Source organism: Copadichromis virginalis, linkage group LG9 (genome assembly GCF_057382275.1).
Source record: "Copadichromis virginalis isolate Kocher_CV1m ecotype Utaka linkage group LG9, C_Virginalis_male_GT1.1, whole genome shotgun sequence".
In the NCBI taxonomy this organism is placed as follows: domain Eukaryota; kingdom Metazoa; phylum Chordata; class Actinopteri; order Cichliformes; family Cichlidae; genus Copadichromis; species Copadichromis virginalis.
In genome coordinates this window covers 887,675-909,264 of record NC_140626.1, presented here as the reverse complement: position 1 = coordinate 909,264, position 21,590 = coordinate 887,675, and the positions used below count along the sequence as shown (strand labels likewise).

Genomic DNA, 21,590 nt, shown 5'->3' with positions numbered 1-21,590 from the left:
AAAGATCAAATTGATTTGAACCTAAACAGTAACATGTGAAATCCAATCATGATAATGTACTAATCATGAGAGATGAAAGAGGCAAAACTGTGTGCTTTAGTCAGGGGTTAAATTGGGCCGGTGTTTGTTTTTTGGCACAAAACCTGAACGACTGCAGGTGCTGATAAGGTGCAGTCGCGGTATTTCAACATCTAGCAATACAAAGACAACAAAGAAAATATTTTTTATGTGGCAGCGTTTCTATCAGCTCAACAAATATCAGCAAACACAAAACTCTTTATGTGCATTTTGTCTCAGTGTGATTTAAAGACTGCTGTAAAAATCCTCTGCAGGTTAGTGCAGGATAAGCAGGTAAGTTTACTGTTTACTGCATTGTATTATTACATTATTATTACATTACATTAATATAGCACAAGGTAGGGCTGCACGATTAATCGTTAGAAAATCGCGATCTCGATTCATACTTATGTGCGATCTCATTTCCAAATGACAACGATTTAAAAAAAAAAAAAAAGATGACGACGACGACGACGATTGTACCGCATTTTGATCCGGGACGTAATCTGCATGAAAACAAGCGCTCACTCTTCCTGCTCAACAAATGACAAGGGCGGAGCCTTATACCACGTGATACAGAAGCTGTGCCGTGTGATGCTAAAATTAGCAGGGAAAAAACAGCAGAGAGCACGTCAGGGATGACGAGAAAGTGACAGGAGAAAATCCGTCCCGGTCAACCACCCAAACATCAATAACGGGAACCTTATACAGCGCTTCCCTATACACGTCGAACTTCCGCAGGCACAAAGAAATTACGGAGGCTATTACTTATCACCTGACCAAAGATATGGCTCCCATCAACACTGTGCAAAACGAGGGATTTAGGAAAATGATCAACACCCTAGACAAACGCTATACAGTGCCGTCCCGCAACAATTTTTCTATTGTTGCACTGCCTGCTCTATACACGCAGTGTCGAGCAACGGTGGAGATGGAATTTCAAGCAGTACAACATTTTGTGGCAACGACAAAATGTGAGACATTTGTTGTTTTTATGTTTATTTATTGTTTTTATGTTCAGTCTCAACTGTTACAAAGTTGATGTGCAGTTAATAAGCGCAATAAATATTTATACTGGAAAAGAGAATCGTGATCTCAATTCTAAGCCAAAAAATCGTGCAGCCCTAGCACAAGGTTCAGTTAGTTTAGCATAAAACATATATCGGTACTTCAGCTTTTAATGGAGTATTTCTTAACACTAGTTTCTGTCACCTTCTGTGTTGAGCTCATTGTTTTCTCTGCAGTGGCTGAGCTGAGTCCAAGTAGCTGTTGTTCCTCTGCTGCTCCGTCAGACTCTTCTCCTTCTGCTGATCAGCTGGGACACAAAACAGATCTTTGTTAGACTCCACACTGCACTGAAGTGTCTCATATGTTCATTTGAGAACACAAAGAACAAATATTTAGCTTCCCTGGGTGGGCAACTTGGTTGAAATAAACACAAAAGGTTTGAGCACCGATACCAAATTTAGCAGTATGGCACACCAGTACCAGGAGAGCAATTCCTGTTTAAAGAATGTCCTGGCCAAAAACAAACACAAAACAATCAATGGAGCTGCAAAAACTAGTACAGTGTTTCCAAACCACTGTGCCGTGGCACATACGTGTGCCGTGAGAAATGATCAGGTGTGCCGTACAAGATTATCCTGTCTGAGTGGGTGTAGAAATCTGAGCCATGATCTGAATAACCCTCATCACAGTGGGGTCCACTCACACTTGGATTCTATACATGGATCAAGTCCACTGCACTACTTTCAAGTATTCTGAAACCTGTCCTCTAATGTGTGCCTTCCTCCTCTTTGTATTTACTCCTCCTCTCTGTCATTTATTCTAGCTGTCTTATTATTTATAATGTTTTCCAAGCACAGTTGGTATGGAGCACCCACAATTTAGTTAAATATGTACAATGAAAATAACAAAAACTATTCTATTGTATTCTATTCTATTTATCTTTGTTCCTCCATTTCAGTTTTGTTTGCAAACATGAAAATTATCTCACCCTCCAAAAAATTATGGAGCTTAAAAAAATCAGCAGTACTTCTAAATGTGATAAAATTAGAGCACAGATCCCCTCTTAGGGGCCGAGGCTGTATTTGTTTTAAAAATGCATCTCTGGTATCTCTGGCCTATCATTATTATTTTGCTAACAGTTAAGCAGACTCACTCGCTGAATACTGATCAGTATATATCAAATAATCTTTGAAATGATTCTAATAACAGGCCTCTCACAATGAGGCCAGTTTTTACAATCACATGCCCTGTGGGCCGACACAACTTTGCCCTGATAAGAAAAAGGCAGCTGTGTTTTAGCCTGGAATACATTTATTTTTATATTTCTCATAAATGTATTTTATTATAGCGCTTTTAATGCCAACATGTCAGAATTTTTGGAATTTAAGTTACCTTAAATGGATGAAGGGTGGCGCTAGCTAGCTTGGTTAGCTAGCTGCATTCAAAAACTGTACAGGTGCCACAGAGATGCTAACTAGCGCTTAGTAACAAACCAAAAAATAATAGAAGCTTAGCTCATTTTAAAGATTTTTTCTAATATTACCACTGTTTTCTTCTCTGTGTTTCATTAGCATTTGTTGATATTTTCTTGTAAATTAGTTTATAGCAGCTTGACTTGATGTAGAGGCTTTTTCTTTCACAGGGTTCACAAATAACTGACAACAGAGACCGAGGAGAGCAACAGAAAACTTCACTCAGGAGCTAAACTCAAGATTGACTGAACTCACATCGAAGTTACCTTAGTGCTTCTCTTTAGATGAGCCAGAACAATAAACTAAAACACAAACGCAATCAAGCGGGAACTGTGTGGCTTCTTCTTCTTCTTTTGGGTTTTTCTTTGGCGGTTAAAGCTTTAAGGTGCATTACCGCCACCTGCTGGACTAGATGGTTAATATCCTAAATGTCATCATTCCTTTTTTATGGCTTAAATTGTTTCTCATGAAAGAAAAAAACTAATTGAGTGTCACTCTTTGTGAGCTAAAACTAGAGATTTAAAAGTATTTTAATAAACAATAAAAACTAGGACAAAATGTTTCAGTGTGTTTTATTCATTAACATAAACATCAGATGTCTTCAGCTTACCATTAGCTCCATTTCTTTAAGAGGTTTTGCTTTCTGCAGGCCGCCACAGCATACATGTTGTTTTTCCTGATTTAATAAAGGTTACACTGACTCACTTCTCTATCATCAGATCCAAGTGTGACATTAGCCATAATTTCCCAGGAGGGTACTTGGGTTTGGAGTCACAGCACAGTTTTCAGGTTTAATTAATGGGTTTGAGTACAGCCTGATAATTACAGGCATTCAAACTGTTTGCTGATGAACTTTGGAGGTAAAATTATAGACAGCTTTAGAAGGTTTTTCATAGGAGAAGTATAGATTGATACTTGTTCCCACTGAATAAGGTTAGATCTTTAACTGGTTGATTGATGAACCTCACAATAACTTGTGTTGCTTTGCAGATAAACTCGGCCTGGTTGGTGCAAAAAGTCATTCATCAGCACCATGAAGCCATGAAATCTCTGAATAACAAAGACACACGAGACAGGAACATTTCTTTTGTCTTCCATGTAACAATCCCTAACTCTGTAATTAACCAATGTGACATTTTATCTTGGATGTCTAAAATGGCTCATCCCAGTGTGGCTGTTGCTCAACATTTAGCACAAGTCACCTTATGATCAGAAGCTTTGTGGTTTGATCCCTGGCTGCTCCAGTCTGCAAGCCACATATCCTTGGCCAAGATACTAATTCCGAGTTGCTTTCTGATGCATCCACTGGAGCGTGAATGTTTTATGGAATTTGTCAAACAGTTTTACGTGTGGTCACATTGTTTTGTTTTTGTGTTCGGATTGAAGCGCACGCTTGTGAGTCCTCAGAAGTTACACAACATTCACTGAAGATGAATACTTTTTAAAATCTTAGTTTGCACTTGTGGATCATACTGTGTGCATTTGTAACACTTTTGAAACAGATTTCTAAATGAGCAGTGTTCCCTGAATGCGTCTCATACAGCTGCAGGACATTCAGTCAGCTTTCAACACAATCTTTCATACATTCTTCTCCCGTGTTGCATTTTGCGCTACGGGAATGATTCTCACTTCAGGTGTGAGAGGTCCCGGGTTCAACTCCCGGACGAGCCCATGTGGTGTTATATAAACTCTATGAACATTAGATCTTACATATTTCTTGGTCAGGTGCCATTTGAACCACATTCAACTCTTTAACAATAAGTCTGCACCTGCTTTGTGGAGGCAACTAATTGATTTGATAAGAACTTTCCAAAAATCTCATCCAATTAATTCTCCTTTACAGATTGTATAACTGTCACTTTTTACAATAAGAATTCTCCAACAAACTTTTGGAAGAAAATTATTTTTCTTTCATTTGTTTTGACCCCAAACTAACCAAATGTAAGGCTTCTTTTCATCAGCACAATAGTTTTCAATTTCACGTTGGTCTATATTCCCCACATCCTGTTATGTCCTTGTTCTCTTTGGGAATCACAGATATGAATATAATCAATTGATTAATTAACAATTGAATTCCACTGATGTGTTCATCCACAGCCTCAGGTCTTTGTTACTGTTGGAGGTGCTGGATGGCCCGGTTCTTCTGGATCCATCTGTGTCTGCCGCTGGCTCCTGGGGGCTGTTATTGCAGCTTCCCACCCTCATCAAGTACAATGGTGACAAAGAAACACACATACTCTCTCTCTCCAACAGACACACCACAAGATGATTGCTGGTTTATGTATCTGTGGATTTATCTTCATGTGCAGCAGTTCTTTGTAAAAAAAATAAATAAATCAGCAGACGTAGTGAGACGTAGACTGTGACAACATGAGCTTGACACGGGGTCTCATACTGTGATTGTGAATATAGAGGATTGTAGATCAAGTTAACATGGAAAGATAGACGTCTAAGGTCTCTAAAACTTTCGGATGTTCAGTCTCTGAAGAAGGTTTGGAGACATGTAGAAAGTTCAGTTTTGAATTGGTGAAACAAATATTTTATTTAGTTTCTCATACACAAGGCAGATAATATTCTTCATGGACATTACTTTTACAAATACTGGAAGATATAACAAAATCAAACAAAACACAATTTCATGAATTCATCTCTTATTATATAGAAAACGTCGATGGTGTTCTGTCTCCCAGTAAGTATTTTGGATCGAACAAACTGTATTTACAATAGCCAGAGTCGACTGAATTCAAATATTTCTAAAATCAATGGGTTAAAAATAAAGGACCAAAAATTCACCCAGTTCCTTTTATTTACTGGAAGAGATCAAATCTGAGACTCTGATATGTTGAGCTACATGAAGACAAGAAGATTAAAACCTAATACAAAAAAGCTGATATACATTAAAACATTTGTAATTAAAGGAGCATTAGCTGCTGGCAAGGCTCTAATTTGCTCCTTCAAAACTTGTATTGTCAACTTTGGAGTTGTTTACATTCATACCAGTGTTTAAAACAACAGGGTTGAATTCATAATGTCCGTTGCCTGGTGGCATCGACCAGCCAAACATCTGGGGTGAGGTGGGGAAGGTACATTGAACATTGAAATAAACCTACACTAAACACAAGGGCACAAGACACAAAACCTGAGAACAAAACCATAAACTGAAACACAGGATTCTAAAATTCAAAACAGGATAACTAAAGAACCAGAAGATAAACCATAATACAGATAAATACCAAAATACAAGAAACTGAAGATGCTGGGAGAAATGAAGAGAGGATGTTCTGCCTATTCCCAAATAAAATAGAATAACTTCATATGCTTTGTTCACATGTCAACAGTTCATACAAATTTTCACTATATTATAAGTAATTCAGTCTCTAAAATATACATGAGGAATATATCATAACATATAAAGTGTATTTTGTATACTGGGTTGTAACTGGTCCATTGGTGAATTAAATAAGCACGTGGGGAAGCAGCCTCACAGCAGAAGCATACTCCCAACCTATAATACGATTGTGTCATTCACTATTATATATAATGTATTTTATGTTTATGTTTGTATCAGGGCTGTGTTGGGATCTGTCAGGGGATGTTACGGATGGATGGTGGCTGGAGGTTGCCAGGTTTTTGCTCACAATGCCACCGATGATCATGACTGGGAAGCGTACCAGCAACCGGGTGCCTTGCAGCAGGAGCACGGTGGTGTCCAGCAGAGCCTGAGTGGAGCTGTCCGAACAGAGGAGCTGCAGAAATCAAAAATCAATAAATGAGCAGCACTGAGTCTAATAATCCATGTTGCCTTTGAGAGTTTCTGAAAAGCATTATGCCATGAGGTGTTTTTCAATCTCCTGAATGTGAGCAAAGAAATTCAAAGTGAATACAGATTAATGAATAAATCATTAACTGAATGAACGTGGATTGATATTGTACATTCAGCTATTAGATGATGATAATACACCAGAGGTGCCCAACCCAATCTAACACTGTATATCTGAAACTATGACAGGCACGAAGTCATTCACGCCTGCTCAAATACTTTGAGTTTATCATCTAAATGTTACAAATAAACTTGGTGTGTTCGACTACAGAGCCGTCAACCTCTGAAGAAATTACAGCCAAACTTTCTGCTGATGATGTCACATTTTTAAGAAAATAACTTTTATACAGAACATGGTCTTTCAACTTTATTAGTCACACTTTGGTAGCACCAGGTTGGATCTTCTTTTGCCTTCAGATCTTCTTTGAGTCATCATGATTCAACAACAAGCTGAAAACACTCCTCAGACATTTTGATCCTTGTTGACATGACAACATGGCACAGTTGCGGCAAATTATTTGGCTGCACATCAATCATGTGAAACTTCTGTTACACCACATCCTAAAGCTGCACCGTTGTATTTGAGTGCAGTGAAGTCATTGTGATGTTGAAGAAACCAGCTCCAGATGGTCAAAGCTTTGTGACATGACTTATCCTTCTTGGAGCATTCATCAGAAGATGGTACACAGAAACTGTGTTCAACATGCACACACCTCTGAACCTGGACAGCTGCACTAAAACAAATACACAGTTACAATATCTACACAGTGCTAGTCTATATAAGACAGTTTAGGGATCTGAGGCTGACTTTGTGCTTCTAGCTGGAGTCCAGCCTGTTTAATCAGAAGAAGACTGACTTGGGAAATAATGAACAGTAGATGGCAGTAACACACCACTGATGCATCTAGCCTGCCAAACCCAAAGAAGAAGAACATGGCAGCAAGATTTCGGAAAGATTCACTCACTTTTTAACAATCCCACCAAATATTGTAGATCATGATTGTAAGAGGCCTGTCTGAACATAATATACAGATTGCATGCTGTTGTTAACTGTGTGATTTCTGATGGTTATGTTTAAGAGGTTTGTATTGAAAGTATTTTGTGATAGTTTATGGTGGGTCATGTGATTTGGGCGGTATTGATTGCTTATTTTAGGCACCTGTTCATGCAGTGTCAGTTGGAGTTCTGCGGAAGTCTAAATTGTCAGCGCCAGGAAATGATCAGGTATGCTATACCATGTTGAACCAACTCAGTGAGTCAGCTAAAGAACTTTTGTTAGGGTTGTATAACAGAGTTTGGGAGGGTGGGAAACTGCCGCGAAGCTGGGGTGGTACCCATACGGAAACCTGGAAAGGATGTAACAAATCCAGGAAATTTTAGACCTATAGCGTTAAAATCGCACGTTTGAAAAGTGATGGAGCGTATGATAACTGAAAGATTGACGTACTATTTGGAAACTAGAGGATTTATCTCTAAATTTCAAAGTGGGTTTAGAAGAGGGAGGAATACTATGGATCCAGTTTTATGTTTGGAACATAAAGTTTGGAAAGCACAAACAAACAGTGAGAGTGTAGTTGCGGTGTTTTTTGATATAGAAAAGGCTTATGATATAATGTGGAGAGATGGCCTACTAATTCAACTCTGTAAATTGGGGGTTAGGGGGAGGATGTACGGGTGGATAATGGATTTTTTTTAAGGGGGCGACATATTCAAGTGAGGGTTGGGAGGGTTCTTTCTGAAAGGTTTTTGGTGGAAAATGGTACACCTCAAGGGAGCATAGTGAGCCCTATGTTATTTTCTTTGATGATAGATGATGTGTTTAATGATATGGAGGCAGGGGTGGGGTGTTCACTTTTTGCTGATGATGGAGCAATATGGAAGAGAGGGAAAAATATAGAGTATGTTGTGAAGAAACTGCAGGGAACGATTAGCAGAGTCGAAGAGTGGTCTTATAAGTGGGGTTTTAAATTTTCGGTTAATAAAACCAAGGTGATGTTTTTTACGAAGAAGAGAGTTGGTAAAGACATCAAGCTTAAGTTGTATGATCACGAATTAGAAAGGGTGAGTAAATTTAAGTTTCTTGGATTGTGGTTTGATGAAAGGTTGACATGGGCTGCGCATATTCAGGTGGTGGACAAGTGTAAGAAAGTGTTGAATGTAATGAGATGTTTAGTTGGGAGGGACTGGGGAGCGGATAGAATGTCTTTGAGGGCCATATACACTGGGTTGGTCAGATCACTGTTGGATTATGGGTGTGTAGCATATAACTCAGCAGCAGACACAACTCTGGTAAAGTTAGACCATATTCAGTATCAGGCACTACGAATTTGCACAGGTGTATTTAAAACGACTCCAACAGCAGCTTTACAGGTGGAGATGGGAGAGATGCCGTTGGGACTGAGAAGGGAGCAGCTCACACTTAATTATTGGGCTAATTTACAGGGCCACAGGCAGGATCATCCCACGCATGAAGTACTTAAGCCTTGCTGGGAGAAAGAAAGGAGGGAAAAGAAGAGCTTTGGATGGATTGTGGGGAGACAAGCGACAGCAGTTAATCTGGATCAGTTCGACATTAGTCACAGAGTGCCGTCACCGGCAGTACCTCCATGGCTACTTCCTGGTGCTACGGTAGACTTAACATTGTTGACCAAGAAGAATGAGGATAGGGCATTTCCTTTGAACTCTCATGCGGTACAGGTTTACATTGACCAATATTATAGTTATGTTCAAATATATACAGACGCCTCGAAGAACACAACTGGTCAAACTGGTGTTGCAGTTGTGGTCCCAGAGTTTTCGGTGGAAATGGGTAGAAGGATTAGTGATGGGCTTTCTGTGTACACTGGGGAAATGATCGCAATATTATCGGCTGTTCAGTGGGTGGAGGACGTGAGACCTTTACATGCTGTCATTTGTTCGGATTCAAGTTCATCGTTGGTCAGTCTACAGCATAATCACTCAGACAGTAGAGCAGATGTTTTGGCGGAAAATCAGCAGTCACTTTTCCGGATACGAATGATGGGACTTGCTGTCATGTTTTTGTGGGTGCCAGCACACTTTGGTGTGTGGGCGAATGAAAAGGCAGAGTAGCAAAGGAGGCCGTAACTCAACATAGAGCATGGCATCAAGGATGCAGAGGAATAAAGTCAGCAGATATGGATCCAGACACGGAGGTAGGCCCTGACTGTTAGATGATTGCTGAAGTGAAGTTAGAAGCTTCATTTACTGGTGGATGTGCACAATAAGCTGCCCTGTTGTTAATTGAAAAGTTTTACTATGCATGGCCTGTTTGGGGCTGTTTGTCTGCAGGAGGATTCTTTGTTGCTGATTGCTGAGAGTTGAATGTGCGTTTGCACAGATGATTGTGTTTATACTGAAATCTTGACACTGCTTTCTCCCTCCACTGTTTAACAGGGAGTCCACTTCAGTCCAGTTTGAAGAAACTTGTTTAAGCTTTTGGGAAGCGTGAAGCAGATGGTTGGGTGTAGAGCATCTGTTCAAATCTCTTTACAATATTGATGTTGAAATGTGCTATAGATCCAGTCAGATGAAGTTGAAACAGTCCTCAGCAGTCACACTGGTTTGGTCAAGAAAGTGTTGAGATTGACCCACAGGCCTTTAAAAGAGAGCTTCAGCTCTCCCTGCAAGGACCTGGTGGAAACTCTTAAAACGGAGGCAAAAATGTCCTTAATATTTTGGGAAATTTATTCCACATCAACACGCGGCAAAACTTTTTTTCCTTATGGGTGCCATTTTTGTTGTGGTATGCTTTTTCTTTTAGGGTCATGATGATGCAGCATACGTGCCCTTACAATGAAACGGTGCCTCCTTGTGGTGACAACTAAAATACTCTCTCTCTCTGTTAAACAACAGTAACCATAATGCTGTTAAACACACTGTACAACCTGAGCAATGTTCCCTCTAAGCTGCACGCGTGTGCAATTGTGCAGTTGTGCACTGCTGGCACAGTCTCTGCACAGAAAAAAAATCTGCGTTGCGCACAAAAAATCTAACCTGAATTGAAATTGAAATTAAAACTTTTACAATTCTGTTTTGCAGTGTTAGTCAGTAAATTACTGGCTGCTCCCATATGGGATTAGAATGATGACACCTTATCCCATAGTCCAGCCAATCACGCGATTCACATTCGTATATACACAGCTAATCAACGTCGTTGACAGGCTATGACAGCGTCCTTATGTGCCGACGCCAGTGTTTTAGATAGCAAAGCGGCGTGGCTGATGTGGAGTAAAGCCACGTTAATGACAACGTAAACAACCATTAGAGATGTGAGCAGGACAGATGGAACAATTTTGGGTTAGTAAAGTGGACTTTATACCAGCTTTTAAATTGTGTTGATAGGCCACGTAAAACCAGAGTTGTGATTAAAAAATATCTGCAATGTTTGGTTTTCTTCCTGAATACTATCGTTGTTTATCACAGGAGCTTGCAAAGAAAAGCGTCTGGACTTCTTTAAGTTACTTGAAGACGTTTCACCTCTCATCCGAGAAGCTTCTTCAGTTATCGGAAGAAGCTTCTTCCTGAAGTTTAGCACAAATCTTGTTTAGTTAGTGTGTAGTGTAGTCAATAGTTTTGTTGTGTCAGAACAATGAGGCGACTGCTGAGTGTTACAGGTGTTACAGGAGTGATGCATCTCCTGTTGTCAGGCCTGCAGGTATCAGGCTGTTGTTCTCCTTTATCTCATAGTCTCATAGAAATTATTTTTTGGAGTGGCACAAATAATTTGTGTGACGTTAAATTTGATGCAGAACAGCTGATTGTTGTGTAAATAGTTTAAAATGTTTTTAAAAAACGCCTTGGCTGCGTTTTTAGGTAAACGGCTGCAAAAAACTGTTTGCAAAACTCAGTTACTTTTTCAAATAAGTAATTATATAATTAATTGCCCAACACTGGTATTTATACACTGTATTTTGCAGACAGAGTTACAAGACTCTCTCCCAGACCACAGACTCATAATACAAGTCAGAGCTTTATTTAAAAAAAAAAAAAAAAAAACAAAGTTGTGTTTTCAAAATTGGAGTTCAACTTATTTTTACTTCCAATAGTGTTTACATACTACACAGGTCATGAACAAGATTGTTTTTTCATTTTCATTGTGAGTGGGCTAAAGCAGTATTGAAAGTAGTCTAACATAAATGTAAATGCTGTAATTTGATTATTTTAATAAACCATGTAACTTGTATGTAACGTAATGCTTACATATACACACACAGTTACTGTCCCTCCACACATAGGACTCAGTTCTGCTTCTATGCGCCATCTTTGTTTACTCTTTCCCACCCAGGCTTACAGACTTCTGATAGGCCAACATTTCTACACTGTTAGGAATATATCGCCCCCTGCTGCTTTGACATGTTCCTAGCAGCGTTTTCCTTCGTTTTTGGCTTTTATGTGTGGACTGGATGTTTTGTCTGTTTTTTTTTTTTTTTTTTTTTTTTTTTTTATTATAAACGAAAACAGATAATCTCAGTTTTCAAAAATACTTGTGTACATGTAGATGTAGCCTAGAGTGCAATCAAATGCACCTGCCTTCAATGAAACCAACCCAATCACAGCCACTGGCTCACAACAGTTGTGAAACAAACCCACTCACACATCAGTGGCCATTTCCCACAGTATATGTGGAGGTGAGTTAATATGCAGGTGATACCAGTCTACCATCTTACACAGCTGATTACAAATGTATAAATGACCTCTTGCAGCCTCACTTTGATATCGCTGGTATAAAGAAATGGAAAACCTGCCAGGCAAGACTACAAACAGGTCATTGTCTGTGAGATTACACTTTCTTTTCTTCAGACATCAGTGGTTAAAATGATAAATTCAATCATCCGGTGAACTGTGGTTTACTTGGCTACTTGCTAAGTGCTTTTTTTTTTTTTTTTTTTTTTAAGTTTTCTAAATGATGAATCAATGAATGAAGATCAATGACGGATCAATGATTCTTTCAGTCCTGTGCATTCTTACCTACACCACTGTAATCAAACACACCAATATTTACTGTAATGTTTAGGTTATAAACTCAAAGTATTTCAGCAGGCATGAATGACTTCCTGCCTGTCATAGTTTCAGATATAGAGTATTAATATGTGTCGGGCATATCTGGTGTATTATTGTTTTATCCAATAGCTGAATGTTCACTCAGTTAACGATTTATTCATTAAGCTGTATTCAGTTTGTATTTGCTTGCTGAAAGTCTTAGGAAGATAATCACAGAGGCAGAAACTTTCCACGGTATCATCTCAGGTTTCTTAAAATGAAGTTTGAGGTAGGGTTGTTATTTGAGGTATTCCTGGAAAATCTTTGAGGTCCATTTGAAAGCTCCAGATTCTTTAGATTGACTGTCTCATACTTTAATTGTGAATATAGAGGATTGTAGCTCAAGTTAACATGGAAAGATAGAGGTTTAAAGTCTCTAAAACATTTGGATGTTCAGTCTCTGACAGAAGGTTTGGAGACATGTAGAAAGTTTTGAATGGGTGAAACTAATATTTTATTCAGTTTCTCAAACACAAGGCAGATAATATTCTTCATGTACATTATTTTTTTACAAATATTGGAACAACAAAATTAAACATAACACAATTTCATGAATTCATCTCTTAATGTTATATCCAAAACTCTGATGATGTTCTCTTTCATGACTTTTTAAACTACATCAATTCATCAACGTCAAAGACTTGATATGTTACATTAGTCCTTACTACCAGCTTGCTGAACATAAAGATTCCTTTCAGGTCCTGTTATGATCAAGTCCTAAATGTTATGTGTCAAAGATTTTTGTTGCTTTATAAATTATGTGTAGACTTCTGAGGTCAACCAAGTCTTTACATTAAAGAGTATTTAATAAAAAGGCCAAAAAAGTGGATTTGGTGATTCCTTTGAAGTGGTTTTATTTAGGAACCTAATTGCGCTTTTTTTTTTTTTTTTCTTTTTTTCAGTTCATTCAGAAGTTGTTCCATGTTACTTCCACAATAACTTTGTGTTACTCTGCAAACAATTTGACTTCTGTGTCTTTAAAATTACTTCAAATCAAGACATGTCAACACAAACACCTTTACCCTCACTTATCTCTCATGGCCCTGGTGCCAACTGTCTGCATTGACTTGATAATTAATCAGAGGTAGCAGGGTGTGATACAGGAACTCTAAAAGACACATTAGCGCATGTTTAGTGGTCACTGGGTGAACTGGGTGCGTCTCTAATTCTGAATGAGCCAGAGGAGGCATGTGTCTGTGGGTTTATGACGGGCGTTGATGTGGATCGTTAGCCTCGCTTTTGTCGACCTTGGCTTATGTGGTTGTTTTAATTTCACTTCTCACACTTTTACAATGTAGAGGTGAAACTACCATTTGCTACCTTATAAACTCAGTAATGTTCTCCACATGATCACAAAGATCTAAATTAGAGGTGTAAGTCATTATTTGTATGTAATATTGGTTTAATTTGGCTTATTTTGAAACATTTTTATACATATCAGTTTTCAACAATCATTGAAATAATTCAGATTTCATGCAAAATATATTTAAAGAGCAGCTGTATTTGCTCTGAAACATTTGAAATTATAAACCATGTGCACAAATCTTCTGATAATAGAAAGTAAATTAATCATCGGTGCAAAGATCAAACTGGTTTCTTGTCTGAAACAACCAGAGCAGGAAGTTAAATCAAAATCATCTAACACAGATCTAGTTGACATGAAAGCAGAACAAGCTAAACTGTTCTCAACTCATCAGTGAGAAATATCCATAAAAATCATGATTTACACCAGCTGCAGCTCTCAGTCAGCAACTCATCAGTTTTGGTTTTCTTTACTAGATGAGAATTTTTCACATCATAATGTCCACCATGTATTTCAAACACACGAATAAAGATGCAGAGTTTATTTAATTGATTGAATTTCAGTTGCCACTTTCAAAATGTTTCACTTAATAAAGTTAATAAAGACAAAACGAGTGGTCAGCGGTCTTCGTGATATTCAGTGTCAGATTTATTTTAATGATTTGTCCGAGTATGAAAACATTGTTTTGACCTCAACAAGCTGCTGTGGGGGTTTACACAGAGGTGCAACTGAACGCCTGCAGGTCAAATTAACATGAGGATGCATTTGCAAAAATGCTCGATGTGAGTGGAAAGTTCTTTGGGTGATCTAATACTGTGTTAATTGATGCAAACATGGAGTGAGTTCATTTCAGTAATTAGCTGCTAAGTGCTGCTCAAACATGAGCACACCAGTGAGGGAGCCAGTGATGTCCTCACAAAATAATTCTTGTGAGCAGTTTTAACATTTTTATGTGTGAAAACAGTGTGGCAGTTTAGGTCAATTAAAGGAGGCTGAAGAGGAATCGGGGTGGTGTGGTAGAGGACTTCATGTGTAGCTGACTGATAAAGTCCACTTCATTTAAATGTTGTTATAACTTTCAAAGTCAGCAACACATTTATCTGCAATGACTTTTCCTCCAATGAGGACACTGGTATGAAATAAAGCTTCTGTTAAATACTGTTAAAAAAGACTCAGAAATCTCGCTGTGTCATGTCACACCCACCAACTAAAGAAGAGTTTGACCTGTTTTGAGCTCAGGCCTCTCATCACAGGCTGATGTGTGCTTCCTCCTGCACACTGACACAGCTGGTGGATGTAGTTCAGTGGAAAGAAAACAGTTCCTACATTAAAATGTTAATAAAAGTTTGTGGATTTGCATTTGAGTCAGGCATGATTTCTAAAAACTTTGCAGCTGAGGAAAACCTTTGTTACTCTGAGAAATACATCAAGTCCATCTCGTTCCAATTTACTGTAGAGACTTATTTAAAAGGAGTCACCAGCCCCTCACCCCACACTTCAAGCCCGCTTGAGTAGAAATTCTGTACCCAGGTTGGAGATCACACAGTCATTTCTTGAAGCATCAGGGATTAAAACGATAAAATAATTTTAGGCATTAAGTGTTTCATATTTTATAAAGTGTGAGGTGGAAGGATTTGGTAAAGCTCATTTGTACGGCTGCTTTCTAACTGTACTTTCTTTTTTCAGACCTGAGAAACAGCATTTTAAAGAAATGTAAATGATGCCAGTTGGTAGAAACAGCCTGACTGCTTGTAAAGAGACTCACAAAAGAAGAAGCTCAAGCCCCCCCCCCCAACATTCCTGCCCACACCCACAAACCTCCTTAAAAGCCCAGGACAATTGCTCTTAAGTCACCTTCCTGCTTGGTTTGGAGCTCTTTCAGCAGAGATACTTATTCAATTTTTCCTGTTTTAATCACTGGGATTTCAAAGACGGAAGATTATGGGATGCACTTTTCTCCAGGTATGTACTCAGCATTGTTGCCTGGTGAGCTAATATGAACAGAGTTGGCTAACCTCTAAGACAACTTGCAAAAATACTCTTTTACTCTGTGTTGTAAGTCCTGATGGCAGAAGTCACCATTTCTCCCTCCACAGTTGAACAGAGTCCACTTTAAATCATTTTTGGTTTTAAAGAATGTACAAATATTTTTTTCTCTACTTTGTGGGAAACCTTTGTGTTTAAGATTCATTGTGTTGATGCTCAGTCATCAGGTAAGTAAATCCCTGAAGCTTGATTCAGTTCACCTGGATGTAATGTTTTCAATGGGAGAAATGTTTTGTGACTTCTTCAGTCTGAGACCTTTTGGGATTTAAGACTCATCAATTTAACCTTTGTTAATTTTTTCTGTTAGAAAGTCAGTCGTGCCAAAACATATCAGCAACTGACCCATGTGGACCATATAGACTTGTGCTTACTTGTCCTCTTGTCTCTTTACCCTCACAGACTCGTGGAGTTCAGGCAGCGGCCCTGAAGGGAGTCTTTCCTTGGAAGAACTCGCTACATGGGCAGAGACTGTTCTAAAAATGGAGATGAGCAAAAAAACCGCTGATACCTCTGAGGCTGTTTCCAGTTCAGTCTCAGAGCAGAAACAAGATTTTGCTGTCCCAAGAAGCCAGGATGGCAACATCACTGCCACTCTGCACCCTCCCAGCACTGCTCCAGAGAAACCTAAAGGAAAGGCCCGGGTGGTGTTCACAGAGAGGCAGTTGAATATTCTTGTCCATCACTTTAATTTGAAACGTTACTATGAGCCAAGGGAGATGAAACAGTTGGCAGAGATGACAGGTCTGACCTACAGACAGGTGAGTGTTTTTCAACTTGTTAGAATCTAAGTAATTGAACTTTGGGTCCATTGTACTCATGAAATGTTTTCTGTTTTCTTCTATCTTTAGGTAAAAACTTGGTTTCAAAACAGACGGAGTAAGTTTAGGAGGAGGTCACATCCTCAGCATGTGAATCAGGGCGTCCCACTTCATGTAAGTATCTCCTATTATTGAAAAGCCCTGTTTCTGATTCTGTCATTATCTGGGGAATTGATTGTATTTAATGAAATGTAATGTCAATAATTTAAAAGAAGTATTCTGGTTTTACTGACAGTGAATCTGTGGTTCAATTTCAGGGAGAGGGACAGCCCCCACTCAGGGAGTTGTATACCCAGCACCTGGAGGTAAACTCAATCACAAATGGTGCATATTATCATCATGCTGTGGACCATTTTGCAGCTGGACCTCAATGGACCTTCCCCACCTCGCCCCGGATGTTTGGCTGGTCAATGCCACCAGGCAACGTCAATAAAGGAGGCTGGAAGTATGACTAAACACTAAAGTTCATCTGAAGAATCTGGACCTGGATCAAAGATTTTCCCAGGAATACCTCAAATAACATCCCTAGCTTTGAATACGTCATCTTAAAAAACCCGAGATGATACGTTGAAAAGTTTCTGCCTCTGTGATTATCTTCCTAAGACTCTAACTGTTGGGTTTGCTTTTAATTATTCACAAGTCTGATGTTTGGAGTAAAGCCTCCAAAAAGCATTTTGTCACCTTTTCTACTGTCTGCCCTATGAAACTGAAGTCTTGAAATGAAACGTGCAATATTATTAAATCTTCCCCTTACTGAACACCTGAAATCAGCTCAGTTAAAGTGTAGGATGCTGCTGATGGGCATGTATGTTTGTATCAGGGCTGTGTTGGGATCTGTCAGGGGATGTTACGGATGGGGCATGGTGGCTGGAGGTTGCCAGGTTCTTGCTCACAATCCCACCATGATCATGACTGGGAAGCGTACCAGAAACCAGGCGCCTTGCAGCAGGAGCACGGTGGTGTCCAGCAGAGCCTGAGTGGAGCTGTCAGAACAAAGAAGCTGCAGGAAGGAAACAGCACTGAGTCTAATAATCCATGTAATGTTGTCTTTGAGAGTTTCTGAAAAGCATTATGACATAAGGTGTTTTTCAATGTCCTGAATGTGAGCAAAGAAATTCAAAGTGAATACAGATTAATGAATAAATCATTAACTGAATGAACGTGGATTGATATTGTACATTCAGCTATTAGATGATGATAACACCAGAGGTGCCCAACCCAATCTAACACTGTATATCTGAAACTATGACAGGCACGAAGTCATTCATGCCTGTCATATATCATCCACCTGGTCCTTACACAGTTTCTCTCTGATTTCTCAGACTTTTTATCTGATTTAGTTCTCAGCTCAGATAAAATAATTATTGTGGGTGATTTTAACATCCATGTAGATGCTAAGAATGACAGCCTCAATATGGCATTTAATCTGTTATTAGGCTCAATTGGCTTCTCTCAAAATGTAAAAGAACCCACCCACCACTTTAATCGCACTCTAGATCAGTGGTTCTTAACCTTGTTGGAGGTACCGAACCCCACCAGTTTCATATGTGCAGTCACTGAACCCCTCTTTAGTGAAAAATAAAATATGATTTTTTTTTTTTTTTTCCAAATTCAAGACACAGATGTTTTTTTACTGGTGCACAAAATGAGCCGTGCATGTCAAGGCGGAGGCTCTGCCGAACCCCTGAGACTGACTCACCGAAACCCTAGGGTTTGATCGAACCCAGGTTAAGAACCACTGCTCTCGATCTTGTTTTAACATATGGCATAGAAACTGAACATTTAACAGTGTTTCCTGAAAACCCTCTCCTGTCTGATCATTTCATGATAGCATTTACATTTACAATAATTGATTACACAGATACTCTGGATACTGTAGCTCCTGTGAAAACTAAGGTCTCAAATCAGAAGTACCTGACTCCGTGGTGTAATTATCAAACACATAGCCTAAAGCAGGTAACTCGTAAGCTGGAGAGGAAATGGCGTGTCACAAATTTAGAGGATCATCATTTAGCCGGGCGATCGTGGCTCAAGAGTTGGGCGTTCGCCTTGTAATCGGAAGGTTGCCGGTTCGAGCCCCGGCTTGGACAGTCTTGGTCGTTGTGTCCTTGGGCAAGACACTTCACCCGTTGCCTACTGGTGGTGGTCAGAGGGCCCGGTGGCGCCAGTGTCCGGCAGCCTCGCCTCTGTCAGTGCGCCCCAGGGTGGCTGTGGCTACAATGTAGCTTGCCATCACCAGTGTGTGAATGTGTGTGTGAATGGGTGGATGACTGGATATGTAAAGCGCTTTGGGGTCCTTAGGGACTAGTAAAGCGCTATATAAATACAGGCCATTTACCATTTAGCCTGGAGAAATAGTTTGCTGCTTTATAAGAAAGCCCTCCGCAAAGCCAGAACATCTTACTATTCATCACTGATTGAAGAAAATAAGAACAACCCCAGGTTTCTCTTCAGCACTGTAGCCAGGCTGACAAAAAGTCAGAGCTCTTTTGAGCCAACAATCCCTTTAACGTTAACTAGTAATGATTTTATGAACTTCTTCACAAATAAAATTTTTATCATTAGAGAAAAAATTACCAATAATCATCCCACAGATGTAATATTATCTACAGCTACTTTTAGTACCATTGATGTTAAGTTAGACTCTTTTTCTCCAATTGATCTTTCTGAGTTAACTTCAATAATTACTTTCTCCAAACCATCAACGTGTCTTTTAGACCCCATTCCTACAAAACTGCTCAAAGAAGTCCTGCCATTAATTAATTCTTCGATCTTAAATATGATCAACCTATCTCTAATGATCGGCTATGTACCACAGGCCTTCAAGCTGGCTGTAGTTAAACCTTTACTCAAAAAGCCATCTCTAGAGCCAGCAGTCTTAGCTAATTATAGGCCAATCTCCAACCTTCCTTTCATATCAAAAATCCTTGAAAGAGTAGTTGTCAAACAGCTAACAGATCATCTGCAGAGGAATGGTTTATTTGAAGAGTTTCAGTCAGGTTTCAGAGCTCATCACAGCACAGAAACAGCTTTAGTGAAGGTTACAAATGATCTTCTTATGGCCTCTGACAGTGGACTCATCTCTGTGCTTGTCCTGCTAGACTTAGTGCAGCGTTCGATACTGTTGACCATAATCAAATCAATCAATCAATCAATCAAAATGTATTTATATAGCACATTTTTAAAGCCCGAAGTACACCAAAGTGCTTTCCAGTAAAATCATGATACAGATAAAAATCACAATATAAAATATAAATTACAGATATAAATAAAATATAAAATAATTACATAATCTAAATGCAAAGCCAGATGTAAATTATCCTAATTCGCCTTGAATGCCAGGTTAAACAAATAAGTTTTTAAACGTGATTTAAAAGACTGAATGGAATCTGATGCGCGAATATGAAGAGGAAGAGTATTCCATAACCTGGGTGCAGCAATGGCAAAGGCACGGTCTCCTCTGGTCTTCAGCCGAGACCTAGGTTGCACTAAGAGCAGTTGGCCCGATGATCTTAGTGCTCTCTGAGGGCTGTACAGACAGAGGAGATCAGCTAGGTAGTCAGGTGCCATATTGTTTTGAATTTTATAAGTAAACAATAAAATTTTTAAATCAATTCGGTATTTAATAGGAAGCCAGTGTAAATTTGCCAGAACAGGGGTGATAGAATCGTACTTTCTAGTGCCGGTCAAGAGACGTGCTGCGGCATTTTGGACCAGCTGCAAACGCTGAAGAAGAGAAGATTGTAGGCCCAAGTAGAGAGAATTACAATAATCCAGTCTTGGAGTGATAAAAGCATGAATGAGTTTCTCCAGATCTTTGTGTGGTATGTAAGGTTTAGCCTTAGAAATTAGGCATAGTTGGTGAAAGCTGGTTTTTGCCACAGTAGAGACCTGTTTATCTAGTTTGAAGGAACTATCCATGAAAACTCCACGATTCCTAGCAGCATCAGTGAGGTGGTTAGCAACAGGCCCGAATGTGCCAGTCAGTTGTCCCAGAGGCATATTTCTATCAAAAACAATAATTTCTGTCTTCTTTTCATTTAAAGTAAGAAAGTTACGTGATAACCAGTCTTTGACATCGCTCAGACAATCAAACAGAGGATGTAGTGAAGATGAAACATCCCCAGTCAGGTGGAGGTAGATTTATATCCTATTAGAGCGATTAGAACATGCTGTAGGTATTACAGGTACTGCACTGCAGTGGTTTGTATCATATCTATCTAATAGACTCCAATTTGTGCATGTAAATGGAGAGTCCTCTTCACACACTGAGGTTAATTATGGAGTTCCACAGGGTTCAGTGCTAGGACCAATTCTGTTTACATTATACATGCTTCCCTTAGGCAGCATCATTAGAAGACATAGCATACATTTTCACTGCTATGCAGATGACACCCAGCTCTATCTGTCCATGAAGCCAGATAACACACACCAATTAGTTAAACTGCAGGAATGTCTTAAAGATATAAAGATGGCCGCTAACTTTCTGCTTCTTAATTCAGATCAAACTGAGGTTATTGTACTCGGCCCTGAAAATCTTAGAAATATGGCATCTAACCAGATTCTTACTCTGGATGGCATTACCTTGGCCTCCAGTAACGCTGTGAGGAACCTTGGAGTCATTTTTGACCAGGACATGTCCTTCAATGCACATATTAAACAAATATGTAAGACTGCTTTCTTCCATTTGCGCAACATCTCTAAAGTTAGAAATATGCTGTCTCTTAGTGACGCTGAAAAACTAGCTCATGCATTTATTACTTCCAGGCTGGACTACTGTAATTCATTATTATCAGGATGTCCAAAAAACTCCCTGAAAAGCCTTCAGCTAATCCAAAATGCTGCAGCAAGAGTCCTGACAGGGACTAGAAAGAGAGAGCATATTTCTCCTGTTTTGGCTTCCCTTCATTGGCTTCCTGTTAAATCCAGAATTGAATTCAAAATCCTGCTCCTCACATGCAAGGTCTTAAATAATCAGGCCCCATCTTATCTTAATGACCTTGTAG

The 21,590-nt window shown here is 39.2% G+C and overlaps 1 protein-coding gene across 2 annotated transcripts in view; it reads right to left on the bottom strand.

Annotated features, from left to right (window-relative positions):
- The window catches only part of LOC146701054 (uncharacterized), an 85,464-nt gene that overhangs the window by 23,436 nt on the left and 40,438 nt on the right, over positions 1-21,590 (bottom strand). Inside the window, exons 1-2 of one of the 2 annotated variants that reach the window (XM_085467389.1) lie at positions 2,804-2,925; positions 1,270-1,372 (exon numbers count right to left, since the gene is read on the bottom strand). In XM_085467389.1, the coding sequence (XP_085323515.1) occupies positions 1,270-1,287 (18 nt within the window). In that variant the 5' untranslated portion in view covers positions 1,288-1,372; positions 2,804-2,925. Of the gene's footprint in view, positions 1-1,269; positions 1,373-2,803; positions 2,926-21,590 lie in introns of those variants that run through there. The other variant, XM_085467388.1, reaches the window with a different exon arrangement.